The 23,083-nt window shown below is 46.8% G+C and overlaps 1 protein-coding gene across 4 annotated transcripts in view; it reads right to left on the bottom strand.

Annotated features, from left to right (window-relative positions):
- MVB12B (multivesicular body subunit 12B) overlaps positions 1-10,634 on the bottom strand; it is a 185,669-nt gene extending 175,035 nt beyond the window's left edge. For 2 of the 4 annotated variants that reach the window (XM_082467827.1, XM_082467826.1), the window contains exon 1: positions 10,211-10,626. In XM_082467827.1, coding sequence (XP_082323953.1) covers positions 10,211-10,291 — 81 coding nt within the window. In that variant the 5' untranslated portion in view covers positions 10,292-10,626. Of the gene's footprint in view, positions 1-10,210 lie in introns of all 4 variants that reach the window. The other 2 variants (XM_082467829.1, XM_082467828.1) reach the window with 2 other exon arrangements.
- Between the last annotated feature and the right edge of the window lie 12,449 nt (positions 10,635-23,083).

Genomic DNA, 23,083 nt, shown 5'->3' on the forward strand with positions numbered 1-23,083 from the left:
ACAGGAGGGAATAGGTTGATGTATAGCACGGTGTGAGTGCGATCCACGGCACACGGGGGCTCCATGACCAACTGGAAGTCACAGGGCCAACCGGGGTGGAGGTGCAATTGGGGAAACTTCTACTGTCCCAGCTGTGGCTACAAGGAGGCCTTCCACAGAAAAAGCCAAAAGTTGATGCAGTACTTCAGAAGCCAAGATAACAGATGTTGAGATTTCTGAGAACTACGGGATTGAGCCAACCTGAAGCTAAGTCAGTTCTCAGTAAACACGAGGTAAGGAACGAAGATGGCGGCAGCACCTGGGAGTCACATCTGCCCTCGGGCACGGAGAGAGTACATTGGTGACACTGACCTTGAGCTAGTCCTCCTAGCTTGACCTCGCAGGTCATTTGGTCCCTATCCCAACCTCTACCCCGAGTGTGCAGCCAGCCTCACTCAGATCACTGCCAAGGCTGGGGGCTACAGAGCCTCGCTCTGGACAGGTGTGCCCGTGTCTGCCCCAAGAGGATTGCTCTGCAAGGTGGGGAGAGAGACAGAGAATGAGTGTGTGTGTGTGTGTGTGTGTGTGTGTGTGTGTGTGTGTGTGTGTGTGTGTGTGTTGTACATACTGGGACTAAAGGGACTGGATGGGGTCAGTTAGGGTGAGGTGTGATTTCCAGGCCAGCAGGATTTTTTCCACGCTGTGCTCAATGAGTTCTATCCAATAACACTGGGTAAGAGAACAGCTTCCTGCGTGAGCCTGCAATGCTGCAAATGGTGCCTGGGGGAGGCCCCAGCTCGCAGCACTGCAGCACCTCACCAGTGCTGTCATCCCAGGTTCACAGAGAAATGAACTTTAACTATAAAGCCCCTTCATACAGACAGCACACGGCTCCCTTGTAGCTGATCAAAGAATCACTACAACAGTGTGCTTAATCCCTAAAAGTCAGCAGTGCTGGGCTTAACTGATGCTGAACATTGTTTCAGAATCAAAGGCGTGCCTCCCGGCCCCAGTCTGGGAGAAAACTAAGCTACTGTATCACAGTTGAAAACTCAGGGGAACTTTGATATCATCTCTGTTTAATTTCCCCGGCCCTGTGAGCCTGGGGTTTATCTCGTTTTATCAGCTCCTGTACTGAAATCAAAACCCAACTAGCAGAGCTCAGACCTCTCTCCACGGAGGCCCTTCCAGCAGCAGGGTGGGGTGCAGGCCGAGGAGTTTAAAGCACTTTGCGCGGGGGGAGGCAACAACTGCCGGGGGGCAGGGGGTGCTGCCTTCAAAGGAGGCGCAGCAGGGACCCCAGGCGAGGAAGGAAGGCCGACTAAGAAGCGGAGCCCTCGCTGCCCACCAGGGCTGAAGGCAGGACTCGCACACAACTTTTGAGGAGAGTAATTTCAAAGTATTGCGGGGGGAGCAGGTTAAATTGGGCTACTGTAGTTGAAATGACAAAACCAGTGAGTTAATGAAGTCCCTACAGAAGGATGAACTTGTGATCAGATTGTTTGAAATCCAAAGTCAAGGGCACAAAAGACAAACTGTGCACATCTAGCAGCTTGTGGGGCTGGGGAAAAGCAGTGGATAAATATTTCACTCCCTGTGGGAAACGGCCAAAGAGCAGGGCCTCCACTGAGAACGGCCGTCCCCCAGTAAAAGCTCCGGCTCTGGCCGTCGGGCGGCAGCTCTCTGCCTGTTTCCCAGCAGCAGCAGTGGTACCAGTGGGCTGCGGGGAACCCATGCCCTCCTCTGTTGCTCCATAATTCCTGGCACCTTCCTGCTAAAAAATCTTAAGCAGGGGACAGAGGACGGGAGGCCAGGCTTCACCAATGCACCCACAACACACACAAATACACAAACTGGGCCACCTCAGGCAGCCCTGGTGCAGAGCCCTACCTCCTAAGGAGACTGCAGGCTGAGGCCAGAGTCCCTGCGGCAACCAGGCAAATGGCCAGCCGGCTCTGGGGGCTGCCCATGGGGGACACAGGCTGAGAGGCGTCCACTACGGAACCTCAGGATAGCATCCTGGCGCCACCTGTACTTGGGCCTGGACCACTTATCTAGTGACCAGTCAGAAACCAAATCGTTCCGACAAATGCTGTTGAGTACGACCTGGTGGCAACAGGCCACAGGCTGCTGGGAAGGCTGCTAAGATACTGGGGAACTAAAGCAAATATTTTCCTAAGCTCCCCTAGATCACAAAGAACTTTCCAGCTAGGGAACTAACAATGGCAAGCACTTCCTTTTTCTCCAGTGAAGGTCTGTTACTTCTAATAGGAGAATCTGGTGTACAAATGCATCCATTCCATCAGACCTATGTTTAGACTGATATTAACCATTTGATTACCAAACAGATTTTCCATAAACCATGTGAGGCGGGCCTGGGGTTTGGGCTGCTGCAGCCCGTACAGTGCAGTGCTAGGTCCCAGAGTTCTCTCTCCCCAGATAAATCAGGATCAAGTTCTACAGCACTGCCGTGGCCAAAGGCCTGCCCCTATAGGCCCGAACGTGAAAAACCAGGGAACCTGGTGCTGGGGAGGAGGGGGCGTTCTCCAGTACACTGTGAGCCCCACCGCAACCTGCAACTTGCTCACAATCACTGCAAATGAAGGTCGTCCCCACCCACTCCCATCAGGTCTAGTGTCATACTGTCCCCTAGAGAGAAGGAAGAAGGACACCGATGGAAGGCAGATGCCCTACAAATGAACCCACCCCAGGAGGTCCCAAGAGCAACATTCTCTTGATATTCGGTGACATAAAACGGTCACAGCCTTGGCTTGATGGCCACAGTGTACAGAGTAAAAATGTCACCTCAACGCCGGGCAAATGGGCTCCCAGGCCAGAATCATCAGAACACCTGGCTTCAGGTCAGCAGACACCTCCCATCACCACCACCCGCTCGGTGACTTGCACACGGGTCTTCACAGTTTCTTTGGTCGTATGATCATTCTCTGTGCTGATGACTTCCAAATTACCTCCACGGCCCGGACTTTTCTCCTGAGACTCAGACGAGTGTATCTAGTACCCTGTTGGCTACGGTCACCCACACGTCCCATTAATACCTCAAACCTGGCTGACCTTGCCATCCTCCCACCTGAAGCATCTCCCACGTTCCTGGTACCTAACAGGACCTGGTGCGTAACAGTCAGCCCACAAATGTTTACGGAGGGCCCTTGTGCTGAGCATGGAACAATGGTGAAGATGGAAACCCCAACATTCTGGATGAGGAGTTCTCAAACTCCAGCATGCATGAGTCATCTAAGGAATTCGTTAAAACAGTCTTAAAGCCGCTCCCAGAGATACTGATTCAACAGGTCTAGGATGGGGCCTGAGAAGCTGCATTTCTTTTCTTTTTTATAAATGTATTTTATTTTATTCATTTTTATTTTTGGCTGTGTTGGGTCTTCGTTGCTGTGCACAGGCTTTCTATAGTTGCAGTGAGCGGGGGATACTCTTCATTGCGGTGCGCGGTCTTTTCATTGTGGTGGCTTCTCTTGTTGCAGACCACAGGCTCTAGGTGCATGGGCTTCAGTAGTTGTGGCACACAGGCTTAGTTGCTCCGCGGCATTTGGGATCTTCCTGGACCGGGGATCGAACCCGTGTCCCCTGCGTTGGCAGGCGGATTCTTAACCACTGCGCCACCAGCGAAGTCCCAGAAGCTGCATTTCTAACAAGATCCAGGTGATGCTGAAACAGCAGGTCCATAGTCCAAACTTTGACTACAAGGCAGTAGGTACTCATTAGATGTTTGATGAAGGAAGGAAGGGAGGGAGGGAGGGAGGAACCTGAAGGTCATCCTCCATGGGGAACAGCCTCAGAGTAAGTCCCCCAGTCTTTCCCTCCCCAACACAGGTTGCCCAAGAGCACCCAGTTCCTCCCCTATGGCACCCATCCCACCATTCAAAATCTGGGTCACATCTCCCATTCACCCCAAACCTTCCCCACTGCCCAGCCAGACAGGTGCTGTCACTAAGAATCCTGATGTTGTCCAAGGACATGGCCTTAGCACATACATGTGCACGCATGCACATACACACTTACACAGAGTCTTGCCTCTCAGAAGGCTATAATACTTTCCCTAGCAGAACATCAGTTGTGCAAAGGTATATGTCCACCACAGTGCCTAGCTCACAATGAGAACTCAATAAATGGATTACGGATAGATGGATAGATGGATGGACGGATGGACGGATGGACTGATGGACGGGAGGATGGATGAATGAAGTTCCTGTCCTCCTCTCAAAATCGCCAATGTTTCATCGGATTCAGGAGGGCATGTAAAGCAGCAGAGGCGATGGTGAGAGTGCCACGCCGGGGTCACTGATGCTCCACGCAGGACAAACACCACGATCCCAGGGCTGGGCCATCTGCCGAGGAAGGGAGGTGGGACTGCGGCACTCCAGGGGGTTCCAGAAGTGGGTGTGACTCAGCTGGAGCAGGCTGGATGAGGGCCTGGCAGGAGGCTGCACAAAGACTCCCCTAAGGAGTTTGTAAAAACTACAGCTGCCTGTCCCAACCCCCAGGTTCTGACCTCATTGATCTGGGCTGGGTCAGAGACTGGAGAATGCAGAGCCCAGGTGCAGTGCCACTGTGCTGGGTGACACAGCGACGAATAAGTCATGGGTACCAGCTGCAGGGCTCACGGGCTGGAGGAAATGTCCCGAAAGAAAGGGACCGCAAATGAGGGGATGCTCCCTTTTGCTGGGCAGTCAGGGAGCTGGGCTTCCTGAAAGATGGAGGGTGCAGAGTACTGCAAGGAGTGCAGGCAGAAGACAAGGCACCAACGGTGGCGTGAACAGTCCCGGACTGTCTGGGAAACTGTTAAGTAGCAGATGGGCTCTGAAACAAGCTTATGAAACGCTTAAACAAACAAACAAACAAATAAACAAAACCGTTAAAAACCTGTCTGCACTTCTCTGCTATTTCTAAGGTCTAAGTAATGATGTGGATCTACAGGAAGGAGCGCCCCAGTGGTCAGAAGGAAGAGATTCCCAAGTCTTGCGTTCCTATTTCCTCTCCTGTAAATGAATGCTTCTCAAGCCAAGGCCACTTCCTGCAGACCCTATAGGGCCTCTTCATGCTATTAGCTCAGGGAAGGATTGGGAGGTAAAGCAGAGGAATGGAAAGGGTGCAGACTTTGGACTCAGAGGGACCCGGGCTTGAGTCCCAGCTCTGACACAGCTGTGTGACCCCAAGCAACTCAAATGAATTGGGCCTAAGTTTCCACGCCCCTCAAATTGGAATAATGGATGATAATATTTTCTTTACAGGGTTTTAATGTGTATAAAGAACTTGCAGAACTTCCATCAAAAGATACAATCAACAGAGTGAAAAGACATCCAAAAGAATGAGAGAAAATATTTACAAATCATATATCTGATAAGAGGTTAAAATCCAAATCTATTAAGAACTCCTACAACTTAGCAATAACAAAAAGCAAATAACTTGATGAAAAAATGGGGACAGGACTTGAAAAAGGACATTTCTCCAAAGCTGATATACAAATGGCCAACAAGCATCTGAAAAGATGTTCAACATCATTACTCATTAGGGAAATGCAAACCAAAACCACAGTGAGATATCATCTCATACCCATTAGGATGGCTGCTACCAAAAACCAGAAAATTAGTGTCGGTGAGGATGTGGAAAAATCGGAAACCTGGTGCACTGTTGGTGGTAATGGAAATGCAGCAGCTGTGGAAAACAGTGTGGTGATTCCTCAAAAAATGAAAAATAGAATTACTCTATGATCTGGCAATTCCACTTCTGGATATATACCCAAAAGAACTGAATGCAGGGTCTCAAAGAGATATTTGTACATATATGTTCACAGCAGCATTATTTGCCATAGCCAAAAGGCGGAAGCAACCCAAGTGTCCATAGACAGATAAATGGATAAGCAAAATGTGGTCTATACATACAATGTAGTATTATTCGGTCTTAAAAAAGGAAGGAAATTCTGACACATGTTGCAGTGTGGGTGAACCTTGAAGACATTATGCTAAGTGACATAAGGCAGTCACAAAGAGACAAATACTCACAAGTATGATTCCATTTATATGAGGTACTTGGAGTAGTCAAATTCCTAGAAAGTAGAATGGTGGTTGCCAGAGGCTGGGGAGGGGGAAACAGGAGTTTTATGAGTACAGTTGACCTTTGAACAATGAAGGGGTTAGGAGTGCCAAACCTTCCAGCAGTCGAAAATCCGAATATACCTTATAGTTGGCCCTCCAAATTCGGAGTTCCTCTGTATCTGTGGTTCTGCATCTGGGGATTCAACCGACCGCGGATGGTGTAGTACTGCAGTAGTTACTATGGAAACAATTCCACGTATAAGTGGACCTGCGCAGTTCATACCCATGTTGTTCAAGAGTCAACTGTATAGAGTTTCAGTTTTGCAAGATGAAAAAGTTCTGGAGATTCGTTGCACAACAGAATGAATATACTTAATGCCACTGACGTATACATTTAAAAACAATTAGGATGGTAAATTTTATTTTGTTTCACAATATTTTTAAAAAGCATCTATAATTGGGGTTCTCAAATTTCAGTAAGCATCAGTACAACCCAAGATTCTTGTTAAACATGCAGATTCTGGGGCCCCTTCCCCAGATATTCTGATTCAGGATCTGGGTTTGAGGCCCTGGGTTCTGCATTTTAATAAACATCCTAAGGATTCTTAGTTCGTTAAGAATTCATTTATTTCTCTCTCCTAAAGGATATTCTTTTGAACATTTTGCTGTGCTGATCAGTATCTGTTTGAAAAAAAAAAAACAAAAGTGTGGACTTCCCTGGTGGCGCAGTGGTTAAGAATCCACCTGCCAATGCAGGAGACACAGGTTCGAGCCCTGGTCCGGGAAGATCCCACATGCCGCAGAGCAACTAAGCCCGTGTACCACAACTACTGAACCTGCGCTGTAGAGCCCACGAGCCACAACTACTGAGCCTGCGTGCTGCAACTACTGAAGCCCATGAGCCTAGAGCCCATGCTCTGCAACAAGAGAAGCCACCACAGTGAGAAGCCCGCGCACGGCAACGAAGAGTAGCCCCCGCTCGCCGCAACCAGAGAAAGCCCGCGTGCAGCAACGAAGACCCAACGCAGCCAAAAATAAAATAAATAAATAAATTTATTAAAAAAAAAAAAAAAGTGTGTGTGTGTGTGTAGAACGATCCCGTGTTGATCCTAGCCACAGGCCCAGCAAGATGGCCCTCCAGTCTTCAGGGGAGTATGAGCTGCAAAGCTCTAGTATGTGACCCCTGGGCTCTAGGCCCACGGGCCTCTCACATTTCAGCCTAGACAAGCTCTGCATCCCGCCAGAAGTGTGTCAAGTAAACCAACGCTTGCCCACAGGATGTCCCAACAAGAAGGCAACGTCAAGCACACCCTGCCTCCCAAGCAGCTGGGGAGAAGAGACGTGAGGTAGGCAACCCCGCCGCAAACAGTGCCGACAACTCAGGGAAACCACAATTCCCAAGGGCGGCCCAGCGAGCACCAGGCCAAGGAGAGCCAGTGGGGCCGGTGCAACGCTGGTCAGGGAGGGCCTCAGAGACAGCGAGAACAGCCTGGGGAGCGGCAGCTCATTCAAGGAACCCAGGCCTCCCCTCCCACAAGCCAACGTGCAAACGAGACTGCTCACTCAACCACAGCCAACTAAATACAGTGTTCTCAGCCCACCGCATCCAACCATGTAGTCATTTGTTATCTTCACCATCATAATAGCACCTTTGACATTTCCCACTCTTGACCCCAACACCATCATGACTTTCCAGTGTGGCAAGGATGTCGCTCTTTGAGCACGAAGCATGGAGCAGTTCCAACCCGCTAAGGCAGAGGGGCTGGGGACACTTGGATTCTGATGCCCCCAGAAGCAAATCTGCTGTGAAACTGATAGAGATTAAGAACCGTCAGCGCCCACTCCCCCCTTCCAAGGCCCTGAGGGGGATCACAATGTGTTCACACGATTGTATGGTTTTGTAAAGCACCAAGATATCCTTGTACACAAACAAGATATTCTTGCATTGCTCTTCTTATAGTCCTCCCCCACCACAACAAACTGTCAAAACAGCAGACCCACCAAACCGGGGTCTGCCGTTAGATCCCACTTACATTTAGTGAGGACCCACCAACCCCCTCCACAGTGTCACACACATTCATACACATTAGCCCATTCAGCCTTACGGGGCAGGTTTTATTCTTAGGCCCCTTTAACAAATGAGGAAATGGGGATTCAGAAAGGTCCCATGAGGTTCCATGACTTGCCTAGGGTCTCCTGGGTTCCAGGAGGTAAATTGAGGTTCTAAGCCCAGTGTTCTTTCTACTCTACCATCCCTTCCTAGTGGCCCTAAATAATAAGCACAAACAGAAAGGCACTCTAAAAAAAACTGAAGCTACTCTTCTGATCAACCAGTTAACAAACCCTTAATAATAACCACTAATTTTTAATTTTTTTCATTTTATTTTTTTAACCACGCCATACAGCACACGGGATCTTAGTTCCCCAACCAGGGATCAAACCTGTGCCCCCTGCAATGGAAGCGCAGAGTCTTAACCAGTGGACCGCCAGGGAAGTCCCAATAACCACTAATTTCTATTAACTACTTGCCCTGTGGCATGAATGGAGCTGAGCACTTCTCTTATAATATTTCATTTGCTTCTTACTATAATTCTATGAGATAGATATTATCATTAGCCTCACTCTACAGATGAGGAAACTGAGGCTCAGAAAAGTTCACTAATTTCCCTAAGAACACACAGTAAGTAGGAAAGCCAAGGCTTAAGCTGAGGCCTAATTATAAGTCCTTGCACTTAATCATGGTGCACTGTTCCAGCTAAAAGTGGGGAAAAGCCCACCAGCGGGAAGGAGGCCGGGCAGGGAAATGCCTTCAGCATAAATCAGGAGTGCGGCCTAAAAGCTAAAAGGAAAGAATGAAAAATGTGGATTAAAGAAGATGATCCTAAGCTCAAATGAACCAGTAATTGCTATGTCAACTGCTTCACATGGGTCTTGGTGCCCAGGTCCCAGAAGAGGCCCCATTTAAATATTCTATGCATGGCACAATGTCTTGAAATACCTGGTTCAATTTCCCACAAGCAAGAAAGGTGTCACCTGTCTCCTGTACTAATCTTCTGAGTACACTGAGTTTTTGAGTTAGTCTAGGCTTCCACACAGCTTATCTCCTAACTTTTCTAAGGCTTTTCTGGTGCAGCTGATAAGATTTTCTTGCCCAGTTAAAATGAGATGAGATCCAGCCAGCTGTCGAGAAATGTACAATGAGATTATACTGAGAAGGAATCACGGAGACAAAGGCCCCTAAAGAGACTCTGGCCTGCTGTCTGCTTTGTGGCAGAAAACTGAGCGGGGGGCTGGTTCGTGGGTGGGGGCGGGGAGCAGAGAAGGCGCAACAGTCGTTTGCCTTTTGCCCTCCCGGGGCCTTCCCCTGTGCCTTGCTGAAGAGGCTGCAGAGGGGCAGGGAATACAAGTCATTTTTAATGGCCGGAAAGGCTGATGATTCAGGAAGAGTTGTGTGTTGGTAACAAAGAGGACGAAGATGATCACGGGTCTGCCTTCTTCACCCGGCCCCTGCCCCTGAGCCTCATTTGCGCTGGAGTCCCCGTGGGGTGACCATCAACAGGCGCACCATCCTTCGAGGATGGGTACTCTGGGTCTTGGGTGCCCCGACCGGCACCTCACCTTGCACACAGGTGCCCTGGAGTTTGGGTGTCCTCTCTGCTCTGCCCAGGTCACAGATGAGACCGCACCCTAGATCATGCCCGAGGCTCAGGTGCAGTCAGCTCGGCACCCACGTGACTACAGAGAGTGGCCCCCGGGCCCGGCCAGCGAAACCACTGTCCGGGTCTGTGCAGGTGGCCGCCGTGCCCCGGCACAGGTGGGCCGCCTCACCTCTCACTTGGGCGGACGTGGCTCTCGGGAGCCCTCACCAGCCCCGGCCCAGGGGACGCTGCTCGCACCCTGGTCCCCGAGCTCCCTCCAGCTCCGCCAAGCCGCAAGGCCAAGCCGGGGACGGGAAGCCGCGGCGCGCGCAGGGCCGAGCAGAGGCCGCCGGGCCTGTCCCCGCGGCCGGCCGGGCACACAGCCCGCAGGCCTCGGTGCGGCCCGGCTCCGCCCGCCCACCCGCCCCTCGGCCCGGGGCCGGCGCCGGCCCGCCCGCCCGCGGGGGCAGCAGGGCCGGCTCGGCCGAGCCTCCGCGGCGCCCGGCCCGCCCGGCCTCACTTAACTGTTCCCCGCTGGGGCGGCGGTGGCGGCGGCTGCGGCGGCGGCGGGTCCCGGCTCCGTCTCACGCAGAAGCAGCTTCTCATCGCCCGGGCGGCGCGGAAGGGGCCGGGCCCGGGGCCCAGGCGGCGGGGCCGGCGCCGCAGGTCGAGCGCGAGCCTCACCGGGGAGCGGCAGCAGCAGGGGCGGGGCGCGGCCTGGCGGCGGCGGCGGCAGCAACAACAGCGGCGGCTCCTTCCGCGGGCCGCGGCGGCGGGCCGGGGCCTCCCGGCTCTGGCGCTGGCTCCGTGGGAGGCGCCGGGCGCCCGAGGCTGGCTCGGGCGGGAGGAGGGAGCGGGAGCCCTCGCGTCCGGAGCCCGCGCCGCCGCCTGCCCGGCACCCCGCCTCCCCACGGCCCGGCCCGTTAGCCCCGGGCAGGGCCCCGGCGCCGCCGACCTGGCCTCTCCGAGTACGCAGGCGGCCCCCGCCCCAGCCCAGACCCACGGGAGCCCCGGGCCTGTCGGAGCCTGGGCCCCAATTGCCCCCTCCCCCAAGTTGGCCTCTTCCAGGGACCCGCGGCCTCCTCAGCTCTCCTAGGCCTCACCGTACCCTAGACTAATCCTCCAGCACAGCCTTAGATCCCTAGAAGCCCTCAAGCCACACACACACCACCCGCCCCCCTCACTTGAAGGGACACCCAGCCCTACTGAACCCCAAGCCAATCCTTCAGCTCATACAGTTCAGGAGACCCACTGGTCCAGCTGACCCCACATAAGCTTTGCTTGGCCCTAGTCCCCACTGCTAATACCAGGCCTCTCAAACTGACCCTGATCTCCTAGCAATTCTCTGCCTCCCCCTTATGCTGGGCAAATGATCTACCCACAGAGGTCTAAAGCAAGGACTATTGAGGGCTGGCCTCCAGGAAGCATCTAGAAGAAGTTTACGCAGACCTATCGCCCTACAGTACTTGGAAAAAGGTACAAGCCAGAGGATAAAATGGAACTGGATGAGGAAAGGGGTCCAGAGCTTGGCCCTCAGCTAGAGTGGCTACTATGAAAGGTGGGAGTCAACTCCGCACCCTTAACCAAAAATGCCCTACACAGCCCCATCAAGGCACCCCGGAGCAGTAGCCAGCGTGCTATTTGTTAGAGCTGAGGACCCTGCAGGACTGATTCAGCATCACTTCGCTAATGCCTCAAGTCTAATTTTCACACATTCTAGGCTTTTCTAAAACAGCTCTTTGATCCTAAAGAAAAGGGTGCCAGGAAGAATTGGCTGTTGGGAAACAATGTCCTGTGGGGAAGCCTTGTTAGTGTGTGCATTCCTGAGCATCTGTATCACTCAGAAATGCTACTACTTCAGATGGTTTTACAGGCAAGTCCTATCAAACCATTAAGGGACAGATAATCCTTATGTTATTTAAACTGTTATACAGAAAAAAAAAAGTTTTCCATTTCACTTCCCAAGTTTAGCATAACTCTGATAACAAAACTGACAGAGATAACACCAAAATGGAGAATTACAGATCAGTTATAGAACACTAGTCTCCAGAGAATTTAATGTGTTTTTTGAAAAAGAGGTTCTGCAGTCAAATAACTTGAGAAAGTGCTTAGTGCTGCATGCCATTTCTGGTCCATCTTTTGGAGAATCACAGTAAGTATTATTAAGGTCTCTGTGAAGTCCAAGAGTAAAGAAACCTGATTAACCTGGCATTTCCCAAACTCATCTGAGCCAGGACCACCTGTTCAAAGTTCACCAATTAATCTCTAACATGTGAATCATTACTCTTATAGACCAATCTGCTTAACTATATAGTAGTTGCAAAAGTTTAGCAATTTGAATCCAACTTGCTGTAAAACAAGTCAAAATCCACCATAATCAAGCAAGATCTATTCCAAAAGTACAAGGATGATTCAACATTAGGGAGTATGTAAATTCATTTCATTGTTAAAGAAAAATAAATCACAGGATATTATCAACAGGAGAAATATTTTTTAAATATTTGATAAATTCAACACCAATACCTTACAATTAATTTTCTTTAAAAACTCTTAATGAACTAGGAAGAAAACTTAAGTTTCTTAACATGACAAAGTTTATCAGAAGCCATCCACAAACATATTTAATGGTAAGACACTAAGGGTATTCTCATTTAAGTCAGAAACAAAACAAGAATGCCCGTTATAATTGCTACAAACTAAAGCCAATGCAATAAGATAAGAAAAATAAATAAGAAATACAAATAATGGAAGAGACAAAATTGTCATTTGTTCATGATGTAAATGCATGCCTAAAAATAAAAATTTAAGGGAATCAACTAAAAAGCTTAGAGACTTTGGTAAAGTGGCTAGTTATAAGATAAAAATGAAAATCAATGGCTTTCCTAAATGTTAAGGGAAAAGACTTCTTTTCCATATAGAGGGACTTGCATTAGAAAAGACTCGTGGCCTTTCTCCACCCTAGAGGACAATGAATGGTTTATCTCACTAGTGAGCTTGGGAGAAGGAACTAGACAAGAACAGATGCTCTGAGTTCTCTTTTTTGGCTTTCGCTTACTGCAGAGAGCAAATATTTTCATGTGCTCTCCACCAGGTGGTAAGTGGACCTGTTTCCAGGGTAAAGATACTATCGTCCAGCACTACCTGCTTTTATGGAGGTAAATCTATCCAGTTCAGGGAGAAATACAGCAAGCCTACTTGATTACAGATCAAAAGCTACATTTTTCCAGTCAACTTTATCAGTAATGAAGTTAGTATTTTTATCTCCTATGTCTCTTTTCTGTACCCATGCCTCAGTTTTTTCCAAATTCAGAAGAGGAAGAGAAGTATTACTTAGAAGATTCCCTAATTACAACACTAAATATCTGTGATTTCCATTTAGAAAGTATGACTTTTTAAAAAGATTATATTCCATTAGCAATGAATACTATAAAATACCTAGGCATACACTTAACAAGAAATGTCAAGGCCCATAGGAAAAAAACTATAAAACCTCACTGAAGGACATAAAAAAATAAGTCCTTAGTAAAGGAAAAGCATAACAAATCCCCGGGCAGGAAGTCTCAATATTGCAAAGATGTCAGATCTCCCCAACTCAACTTATAAATTTAGTGGAATCCAAATCAAAGAACCAATATAATTTGGGGGTGGGGTGCAATGGAACATGACAAAATTATTTTAAAACTTATCCCAATAAATAAATACGGGAAAATATCCAAGAAATTTTTGAAACTGAATAATAATAAATTATTATTATAAGAACATTATTAAAAATAATGATGAATATACAATATAAAGTAAGTTTTATATTATAGTGTAATATCTATTAGAGCAGTAATAATATTGTTCTAACATATTAATATATAATGTAAAACTTCAGTAAATAAAATTGTGGGCCACTAGTATAAGTTCCCTGTTTATAAATGCTTTGTTTCTATCCACTGACCTATTTGAATATTTCTAATATCCCACTCCAAACCATATTATCTTGCCTAGACCACTTCAATAAATTCCTTACTGATCTGGCTTTGCCTCCATCCAAACAATGGAAGATAGCAACAAGAGTGGTCATTAAATAATAATAATAATAAAATGTAGCAAGTCACTCCCTTGCTTAAAGCCCTCCAGTGACTTTCCATAAGATAAAATTCAGATGCTCCAACATGACCTACAAGATCTTGTCTTGTCTAGACCTTGCCTGCCCCTCCGTCCACTTCTCAGCTGTTTCAGCCACACTTATTTCCTTTTAGATCCGTAAACATCAAAGCTCCTTCTTCCCTGGGGGATTTCACCCAGAGCACTCCTCCTCTCCATCTTTACAGGACCTGGGCTCTTCTCATCCTTAAACTCTGACCTTAAGTGTCACCTCCTTGGAGGCCTTCACTGGTCATCTATTTAAGTATGTCCCCAGTGTTTTCATACCATATCAGTTCATTTCCTGCTCATCACTCATCACAATTTGTAACTATGTACTATTTGTTTACCTGTTCAACTGTCAGTCTCCCCACGAGACTAAAAGCTCCAAGGTATCATTAAGCATAACTGTGCCACACATACTAGGCCCTCAATAAACATTTGTTTAATAGATAGATGTGTCAACATTTAATATGTGCATATCCTTTGTCCATGTCTAATAATTATCCAAAGTAAACAATCAGGCAAGTGCACACAGATGTATGTTCAAGGATAATTATTTCAGCATTGCTTATAACTTGTTAAAAAAAACAAGTTGTTAAAAAATTAACTTGTTAAAAAAAAAAGTTGTACTGACACAGAAATACACCATGGTATTTTGTTAAGTAAAAAAGCAGTTTATAGAACAGAATGCATTTATTCTATGAGCCCATTAATTTTATATGTATTTGTGATTATTTATATGTATTAATATATGCATACAATACTTGGAAAAATGTATACCAAACATTAACAGTGGCTATATTTGGGGAAAGGGTGGAGACTTTCATCTTCTATTTTAGTGTATCTACAGATCTTCATTGTCTTATGATGGGGTTACACCCTGATAAATCCGTCATAAGTTGTAAATATCATTAAGTCAAAAATGCATTTAATACATCACCGAACATCAAAGCTTAGCCCAGCCCACCTTAAAGTGCTCAGAACACTTCCATTAGCCTACAATTGGGCAAAATCATCTAGCACAAAGCCCATTTTATAATAAAGCACTGAATAGCTCATGTAATTTATTGAATACTGTACTGAAAGTGAAAAACAGAATGGTTGTCTGGTTACAGTATGGTTGTAAGTATATTGGTAGTTTACCCTTGTGATCCTGTGGCTGACTAGGAGTGGCAGCTCACTGCAACTGCCCAGCATCACAAGGGAGTATCCTACCGCACATCACTAGCCCCAGAAAAGAGCAAATTTCAAAACCCGAAGTATGGTTTCTACTGAATGCGGATCGCTTTTGCATCATTGTAAAGTCAAAAATCGTTAAGTTGAACCATCATTAAGTCACGGAACGTCTGTATATCTAAATTATAGCATATTTAGGAATATGGATGCAAATAACAGAACACCCAACCAACAATGGCTTGAACAATAGGCATGTATTTGGCCAGGAGTCATCTACTTCCAGTCTTCCTGTTACAGGAAAATGAAGACATTAAGAATACACGTCCTTCCATCCTTTGCTGACCTCCTCAGGTGGTTGTCTTTTACACTCATGTTTGCTGCCTCACGGACACAGCACAGCTCCTCCTGCTTCAGGTGTCATGGCCTCTTCTTTCATGGCAGGATGGGGGATGGGGTGGGGAGCAAAATCTTTCCCAGAAACTGATCCCATGGCCAGAAATGGGTCACCTGGCCACTCCTAACTGTAAAGGAGGCTAGGAAATTGGCTTTGTCAGTCATGGCCTGAGGCTGCCCAAATTGCCAGGGCAATAAAAATCACTGTTCCCTTGGAAAACAGTATGGACGTTCCTCAGAAAATGGAAAATAGAATTACAAGCAATACCACTTCTGGATATATTTCCAAAAGATATGAAAACAGGGTCTCAAAGAGGTGTCTGCACTCTTATGTTCATTGCAGCATTGTTCACCAGAGCCAAGACATGGGAAAAACCTAAGTGTCTGTGATGGACGAATGGATAAAGGAAGTGTGAGACAGATATAGCTATAGATATGTAAAATGGAACATTATTCAGCCATAAAAAGAAGGAAATGCTACCGTTTGTGACAACATGGATGAACCTTGAGGATATCACACTCAGTGAAGTAAGTCAGAGGGAGAAAGACAAATACTGTCTGAGCTCACCTATAGGTGGAATCTAAAAAGACTGAACTCAGGGGACTTCCCTCGTGGTCCAGCAGTAAGGACTCCACGTTCCCAATGCAGGGGGCCTGGGTTCCATCTCCAGTCACAGAACTAGATCCCGCATGCTGCAACTAAGACCCGGCGCAGCCAAATACATAAATATATATTAAAAAAAAAAAAAAAAGACTGAACTCATAGACACAGAGAGTGAATTGGTGGTTGCCAGGGGCAGGGTGGGAGGATGGGTGAAGGGGGTCAAACTTCCAGTTATAAGATCAATAAGTTCTAGAGATCTAATATACAGCATGGTGACTACAGTTAACCATACTGTATTATACACTAGAAAGATGCTAAGAGAGTAGACCTTACAAGTTCTCATCACAAACACACAAAATAACTGTGTAAGGTGATGGATGTGCTACTATGGTAATCGTGGTAATCACTGCACAATATATACATTTATTAGATCATCATGTTTTACACCGTAAACTTACACAGTGTTATATGTCAATTATATCTCAATAAAGCTGTGAAAAAAATAAAATAAAGGGGCTTCCCTGGTGGCGCAGTGGTTGAGAATCTGCCTGCCAATGCAGGGGACACAGGTTCGAGCCCTGGTCTGGGAAGATCCCACATGCCGCGAAGCAACTGGGCCCGTGAGCCACAACTACTGAGCCTGCGCGTCTGGAGCCTGTGCTCCGCAACAAGAGAGGCCACAATAGTGAGAGGCCTGCGCACCGCGATGAAGAGTGGCCCCCGCTTGCCGCAACTAGAGAAGGCCCTAGCACAGAAACGAAGACCCAACATAGCAATCAATCAATCAATCAATAAATCTTTAAAAAAAAAAAAGACCAGTAAACGTAACATTTATAAATAAATAAATAAATAAATAAATAAAATTAAAATAATCACTGTTTCCTTATTAGGGAGGAAGGCCATTAAGATTTTTTTTAATTTTAATAATGAACATGTATAACCTTTATAGTCAGGGGGAAAAAAAAGGTCAGTGTACTTCAGACATGATGAGATCCCAAAGGGTGGTCAATACCACAAAGATGACTGTTCTGAGAGAGGTGGGCAGAGTACGGGGAACAGCATGGAGCTCTCTGCTCGCCAGTCCAAGCCCACGCAGGTCAGGAAGCAAGTCCGGCAGCATCCTGAACCTGAGATCGCCACTGATCACTTTTATCCTTTTTGGCTCTCCTTAAGGGCTCTCTCAATAAATACATCATTGCCCCTAAGGCTGTTCTCTGGTATTGATCTGTAGGAACTAGATAGAACAGACTGACTCTGCCTTGAGAGACGGAGGGTAAACTCTCATCAGTTACCAGTCTTGCTGTCTAATAAACAGAACTTGCCCCTGATCTGCACAGTTTTTAATCTGATCTGTGCTCTCAGATTGAACCCAGATGCCTGCGGGAGCAGTAGGCAGGCAGGTGGGACGGACACGTTCGTGGGGCAGGTGCATAAATGTGGCTGGCTCTCTTTCACAAGAGTTTGACTGGAAGGATGTGAAAAATAAACATGGCATAACCACAAATGGTGGTGTTGAAACTAAGAAACCATAACCACGTGCAGAACTGCTTTTATTACACAGAGGCACCACTTCATGACAGATCCAAAGTGTGATTCTTTCAATACCCTCCCTAATCAAGAGGAGCTTGACCCGGGGAGCTGGCACACAGAAGGCAATCAAGAAAAGCCGCTTCCTTTTCTTTCGATTGTAACCTTCATGAGGGCAGGCACCAGAGGAGTCTTGTCTCTCTTTTCACCACTCCAGGGCACAGCAGATACTCAACAAATATTTTTTGAATGAATAATGTCAGCTCTCAGTAGCAGTTAGAAATTATGCTGATTTCCATTCACAGGGCATTTTCTCTGTGCCAGACACTGGGCTAGGTCCTTCTGCAGAAATTATTTCACTCAATACTGACATCGACCCTGTGAAGCAGAAACTGGGACTCCCAAGTTACAGCTATGGAAATTGGGGCTTCCTAAGTCACACTGCAATAAGTGGGGGTCGGAGGCATCAAACTCCAAATCAAATGCTTATAACTTCACTGTACAAAACTCTGGAACAGGATTCCCAGACTCCTGGAGAACATTCTGATGGACGGAGCCCTGCTACTCTATGGGTAACGGTTGTTCCTTCAATCCCTCACTGGGAGTCCTGGCCAGCCTTTTGGATTTAGAGAGATGAACAGAGTCAGTTTTGCCCCCAAGATGTTCACAGTCTGGAGGGGATTCAGTTACTCTTGGTCAACAACCATCTGATCATCAGTAACAGAAACGCACTCAAGCTAGCTTGGGCAAAAAAAGAGAAGCCATGGAACAAATGGGGAGTCTCATGGGAGCAGTCACAAGGCAGGAAAATTCCAGGGCTTTTCCAGAGTCACGTGTGTCCTCCTATTACTCCTTCTCCCTGTGTCTGCCTCTGTTTTTTTTTTTTTTTTTTTGGTTGTGCCGGGTCTTAGCTGCGGCAGGCGGGCTCCTTGGTTGCAGCTTGCAGGCTCCTAAGTTGTGGCTCGTTGGCTCCTTTAGTTGGGGCACGTGTGCTCCTTAGTTGTGACCGGTGGGCTCCTTAGTTGCGGCTCAAGGGCTCCTTAGTTGTGGCATGCGAACTCTTAGTTGCGGCATGCATGTGGGATCTAGTTCCCTGACCAAGGATCGAACACGCGTCCCCTGCATTGGGAGGCAGATTCTTAACCACTGTGCCACCAGGGAAGTCCCTGCCTCTGTTCTTCATCTTTTCTAACAGGCTACCTTTCTCTTCTCCCTGTTCACAATCTACTGGGGCTGCTGTGATAGTACCCTTAGCCTGTCTATATCACATCAGTTCCAGAGAACTGCAGACACAGACAGGCATCTCTAAGCCCCAATTCCAGTCTTAGTGGGGGGAATCTGAAAGGTCTAGTAATGGTCAGGTCTACCCTGGACCCAATAACCTGGGGGTCAGGCACTGTTGCTCACAAATATTTTCTCCCAATCTGCAGCTTCTCTTCTTATTCCCTTGATGCTATGGATTTTTAATAGTGAAATTTGAAAACTCAAAGCCAAGAAGTTAATCCTTTGTTTTTGCTGTTTGTTTGTTTGTTGATTTTACTTTGTACTATTTCTTCCCTGAGGTACTAAGCCTCAGAGAAGAGGCTTTAAAGAGGGAAGAGCCTCAGGCTGAAATGCTAGAAGGAATTGCCAAGGAGAAAACGCACTGGGTAAAATATTTCAAAATATTTACCAATGACACAGGTATTATAATATGGTGTGAAATAATTTGCCCCAGGGTTTCAATACATATAGTCAGAGTGCTGTTGTAATAGTGAGAATAGAAATATTCATTCTTCCAGAAAGAAGCTACAGAGAAAAAGGACAGATACTCTGGTCTTTGAAGAATAAGGAGCAGTCAGCGACAGGTGAAGGAGGGAAGCTGTGGGCACACGCAGAGTGCAGAGGAAGGGTGAGGGGCTGCTGGAGCCGCTGTGAAGGGCACACGGCTGGAGGGGAGACAGTGAGGTTAAGTGATGGCCGAGGCCAGCTAGAAGGCTCTGATGTCCCAGGCTGAAGGCCTTTGGGAGCCACATTCCACATAATCTCATCCCCCAAATGACCTTAAATACCAGCCTTATGCTGATGACTCTGAAATTTATGTTCCTAGCCTGGTCCTCTTCCTTGAACTCCAAACACATATATCCAACAGCCTACCCGACTTGCCCATTTGAATGTCTAGCCAGCACCTCAAATGCATCACATGTAGAACTCAGTTCCTGATGGTCCCTTCCAAACCCGCCCCTCCCTCAGTCTTCCCCATCTCAGCTGCTGGAAACTCCATCTTTCCAGGTGCTCAGCCAGAAACCCAGGAGCCATCTTTGCCCCCTCTTTCTCTCTTCTACTTCACATCTATTGTGTGAGCCTCAAGGCTCGGGGAAGTAAAGGAGGTGCCTCTCCTGAATGCCAAGTTTATTTTTATAAGTGTGGGTTGGAGGCATCAAACTCCAAATCAAATGCTTTTTCGCTGTACAAAGCTCTGGAACAGGATTCCCAGAGTCCTGGAGAACATTCTGACGGACAGAGCCCTGCTACTCTATGGGTAACGGTTGTTCCTTCAATCCCTCACTGGGAGTCCTGGAACAAATGGGGATTCTCATGGGAGCCATCACAAGGCAGGAAAATTCCAGGGCTTTTCCAGAGTCACGTGTGTCCTCCTATTACTCCTTCTCCCTGTGTCTGCCTCTGTCTTTTTTTTTTTTTTTTTTTTGGTGGAAGAAGACAGAGCATGTTCCATCTGAAGGATGCATACAAGTTGGCCAGGCAGAAAATGGTGGGATCGCAGTACAGGAAGGAGGTCAAGCAGGCAGAAAGGACAGAGGGCACAGGAATAGGAGAAGGAGGGAGGTCAGTCTGACTGCAGGCAGCCAGAGGAGGGAAGGCTGGAGAAGCACGTAGAGTCCTGCCAGCTCCTGCAGGGCCTGACGAGGCTTCTCTGGGTCCCCCAGCTCACCCTGCAGGCTTTCTGTGGCCTGTCACCAATCACCAAGGCGTGTGCCTGCCCCTTCTGTATTCACCCAGACTCCCGCCCTTTGTCTATGTGGCCACCCTTGGCTCTTGGCATCCTGGTTCCCAAACCTCTGTGTTTGGCTCTGGACCTTGGCTGCTGTTGTTCACCCAGCCCTGTAACCTCCAAATACCAGTTCATGGGCCAGTGCCTGTCAGTGAGACGGGAAATGAGAAAAGTAAGGACAATGTCGCATTATATAAACAGAATTTCATCTCCTCTTGTTTGTTACCGTATCACAGGAACATGGCTGGACATAATGAATGTGAGTACAATGTCTGGAAAGCTCTGGCTTAAAATTTAAGCTACGCAGTGAGCACAAAATTCACATTGGGAGCCCTAAGGGGAAAGATGCCTCAAACAGGCAAACAGTTATTACAATTAGAGGCCTGTCAAGTGACCCATCAAGAGGCACATGATGTGAGGATTAAGGTATCACAGTAAAAGAAGACCTACAGTGACTTCAATTGTGACTCCCAAATTGAAAGTTTTGAGGATGATGCTTTGAATGAGAAGTGGTAAATTGTCTCAAGCAGCTTCTCACACAGGCAACTCCGAGTAGCTCACTTATTTAATGATGATAAAATATTCTCATGGGCAATTCAGGAAGCACTAATGTACAGTGTCTGTGCATATTCGGCTAGTGTGTCTATGCCTGTGCGTGATGCGTGTGCACGTATGATCTGTGTAAAGTTGTCAACTGTCTTTTCTAGGAATGTTCTATATTGTGCTATTATTTCCTTCCAACTTATAAATATTAAGATGCCCTTTTTAAAGTGAAATGATGGTGACAGTATGTACTTATGAGGCAAAATAACTCTTTGTTGGTTTCCAAATTAGTTTTGGAATTTACCAATCCAGGATCCCAAAGTCTGGGAATCAGGGCTTCCCTAATTAAACATTTGGAGTTTGTTTTGGTTATTTTATTGGAGTATAGTTGATTTACAATGTTGTGTTAAGTTTCAGGTGTACAGCAGTGATTCAGTTTTTATAGATATATATATATATTTTTTTTTTTCAGATTCTTTTCCATTATAGGTTACTACAGGATATTAAATATAGTTCCCTGTGCTATACAGTAGGTCCTTGTTGTTTACCTATTTTTTATACAGTACTGTGTATCTGTTAACCCTAAACTTCTAATGTATCCCTCCCCCTGACCTTTCCCCTCTGGTAACCATAAGTTTGTTTTCTATGTCTGTGAGTCTGTTTCTGTTATGTAAATAAGTGCATTTGTATTATTTTTTTAGATTCCACATATAAGTGATAACATATGATATTTGTCTTTCTCCTTCTGACTTGCTTCACTTAGTATGATAATCTCTAGGTCCATCCATGTTGCTGCAAATGGCATTATTTCATTCTCCTTTGTGGCTGAGTAATATTCCATTGTATATACGTACCACATCTTCTTTATCCATTCATCTGTCACTGGACACTTAGGTTGTTTCTACGTCTTGGCTACTGTAACGGTGCTGCTGTGAACACTAGGGTGCACGTATAATATCTTTTCGAATTATAGTTTCCTCCGGATATAGGCCCAGGACTGGGATTACTGGATCATATGGTAGCTCTATTTTTAGTTTTTTAAGGAACCTCCATACTGTTCCCCATAGCGGCTGCACCAATTTACATTCCTACCAACAGTGTAGTAGGGTTCCTTTTTCTCCACACCCTCTCCAGTATTTGTTATTTGTAGGGATTCTGATGATGCCCATTCTGACTGGTGTGACATAAACATTTGGTTTTGAAGTCTTGACTCCAGCTTTGACCTGAGCATCCCTTCAGGACACAACTTTCAGTGGATTTTGTTCCAGGAGGTAAAATTTGCCCAGCATTTAAGGCCACAAGTGACCAATTTAAAGGGAAAGAAGTTAGGCTACAATTTCAGAACCTAACCATAGCTCGGCTTCCCACTACTCATGATTCACATTTTTTTTTTTTTTTTTTTTTACAGTAACCAGAGTGCCAATTTGCAATATAAATCAGATTCTATTACTACCTGTGGTAGAGCCTGTTGGGAGCTCTCAGATATATCTGTGTGCTCCTTCACATTTCCCAGCCTCCTGGTTAGCTTGGCCATGCAACTAGTTCTGGCCAATGGGAGGATGTGAGCAAAGTGATTTGTACTATTTCCAGGTTAAGGTAGATAAGTACCTGGTAAGCCTTCCCCACCCTCTCTTCTCCTTCTACCTGTCCCTAGGTAGATGACATCACAATGACCTTGAAGCTACAAGATGATGGAGCTACAAGATGGAGGCAGCCTGAGCTTCTGAGTTGCCAAATAGAGGAAATCCTGCACACACACACTGCAGGCTGCAATGTAAGAGGAAAATAAACTTCCATTCTTGGGGAAGCCACTGAGATTTGGGGGTTTATTTGCTACTGCAGCATAGCCTGTCCTATTCTTATTGACACACCATCTTGCTAAAATACCTACCAGTACCTTCTTGGAAAAAATCTGAAATCTTTGCCTTGGCCTACAAAGCACTACATGTGCCCCGCACACCACCTGACATTCCTCTCCTGCTCCGCACTCTTATGTTCACTATGCTCTAACCATGCCAGCCTCTGAGTG

This window comes from Balaenoptera physalus, assembly GCF_965194825.1.
Source record: "Balaenoptera physalus genome assembly, chromosome: 7".
Taxonomy (NCBI): domain Eukaryota; kingdom Metazoa; phylum Chordata; class Mammalia; order Artiodactyla; family Balaenopteridae; genus Balaenoptera; species Balaenoptera physalus.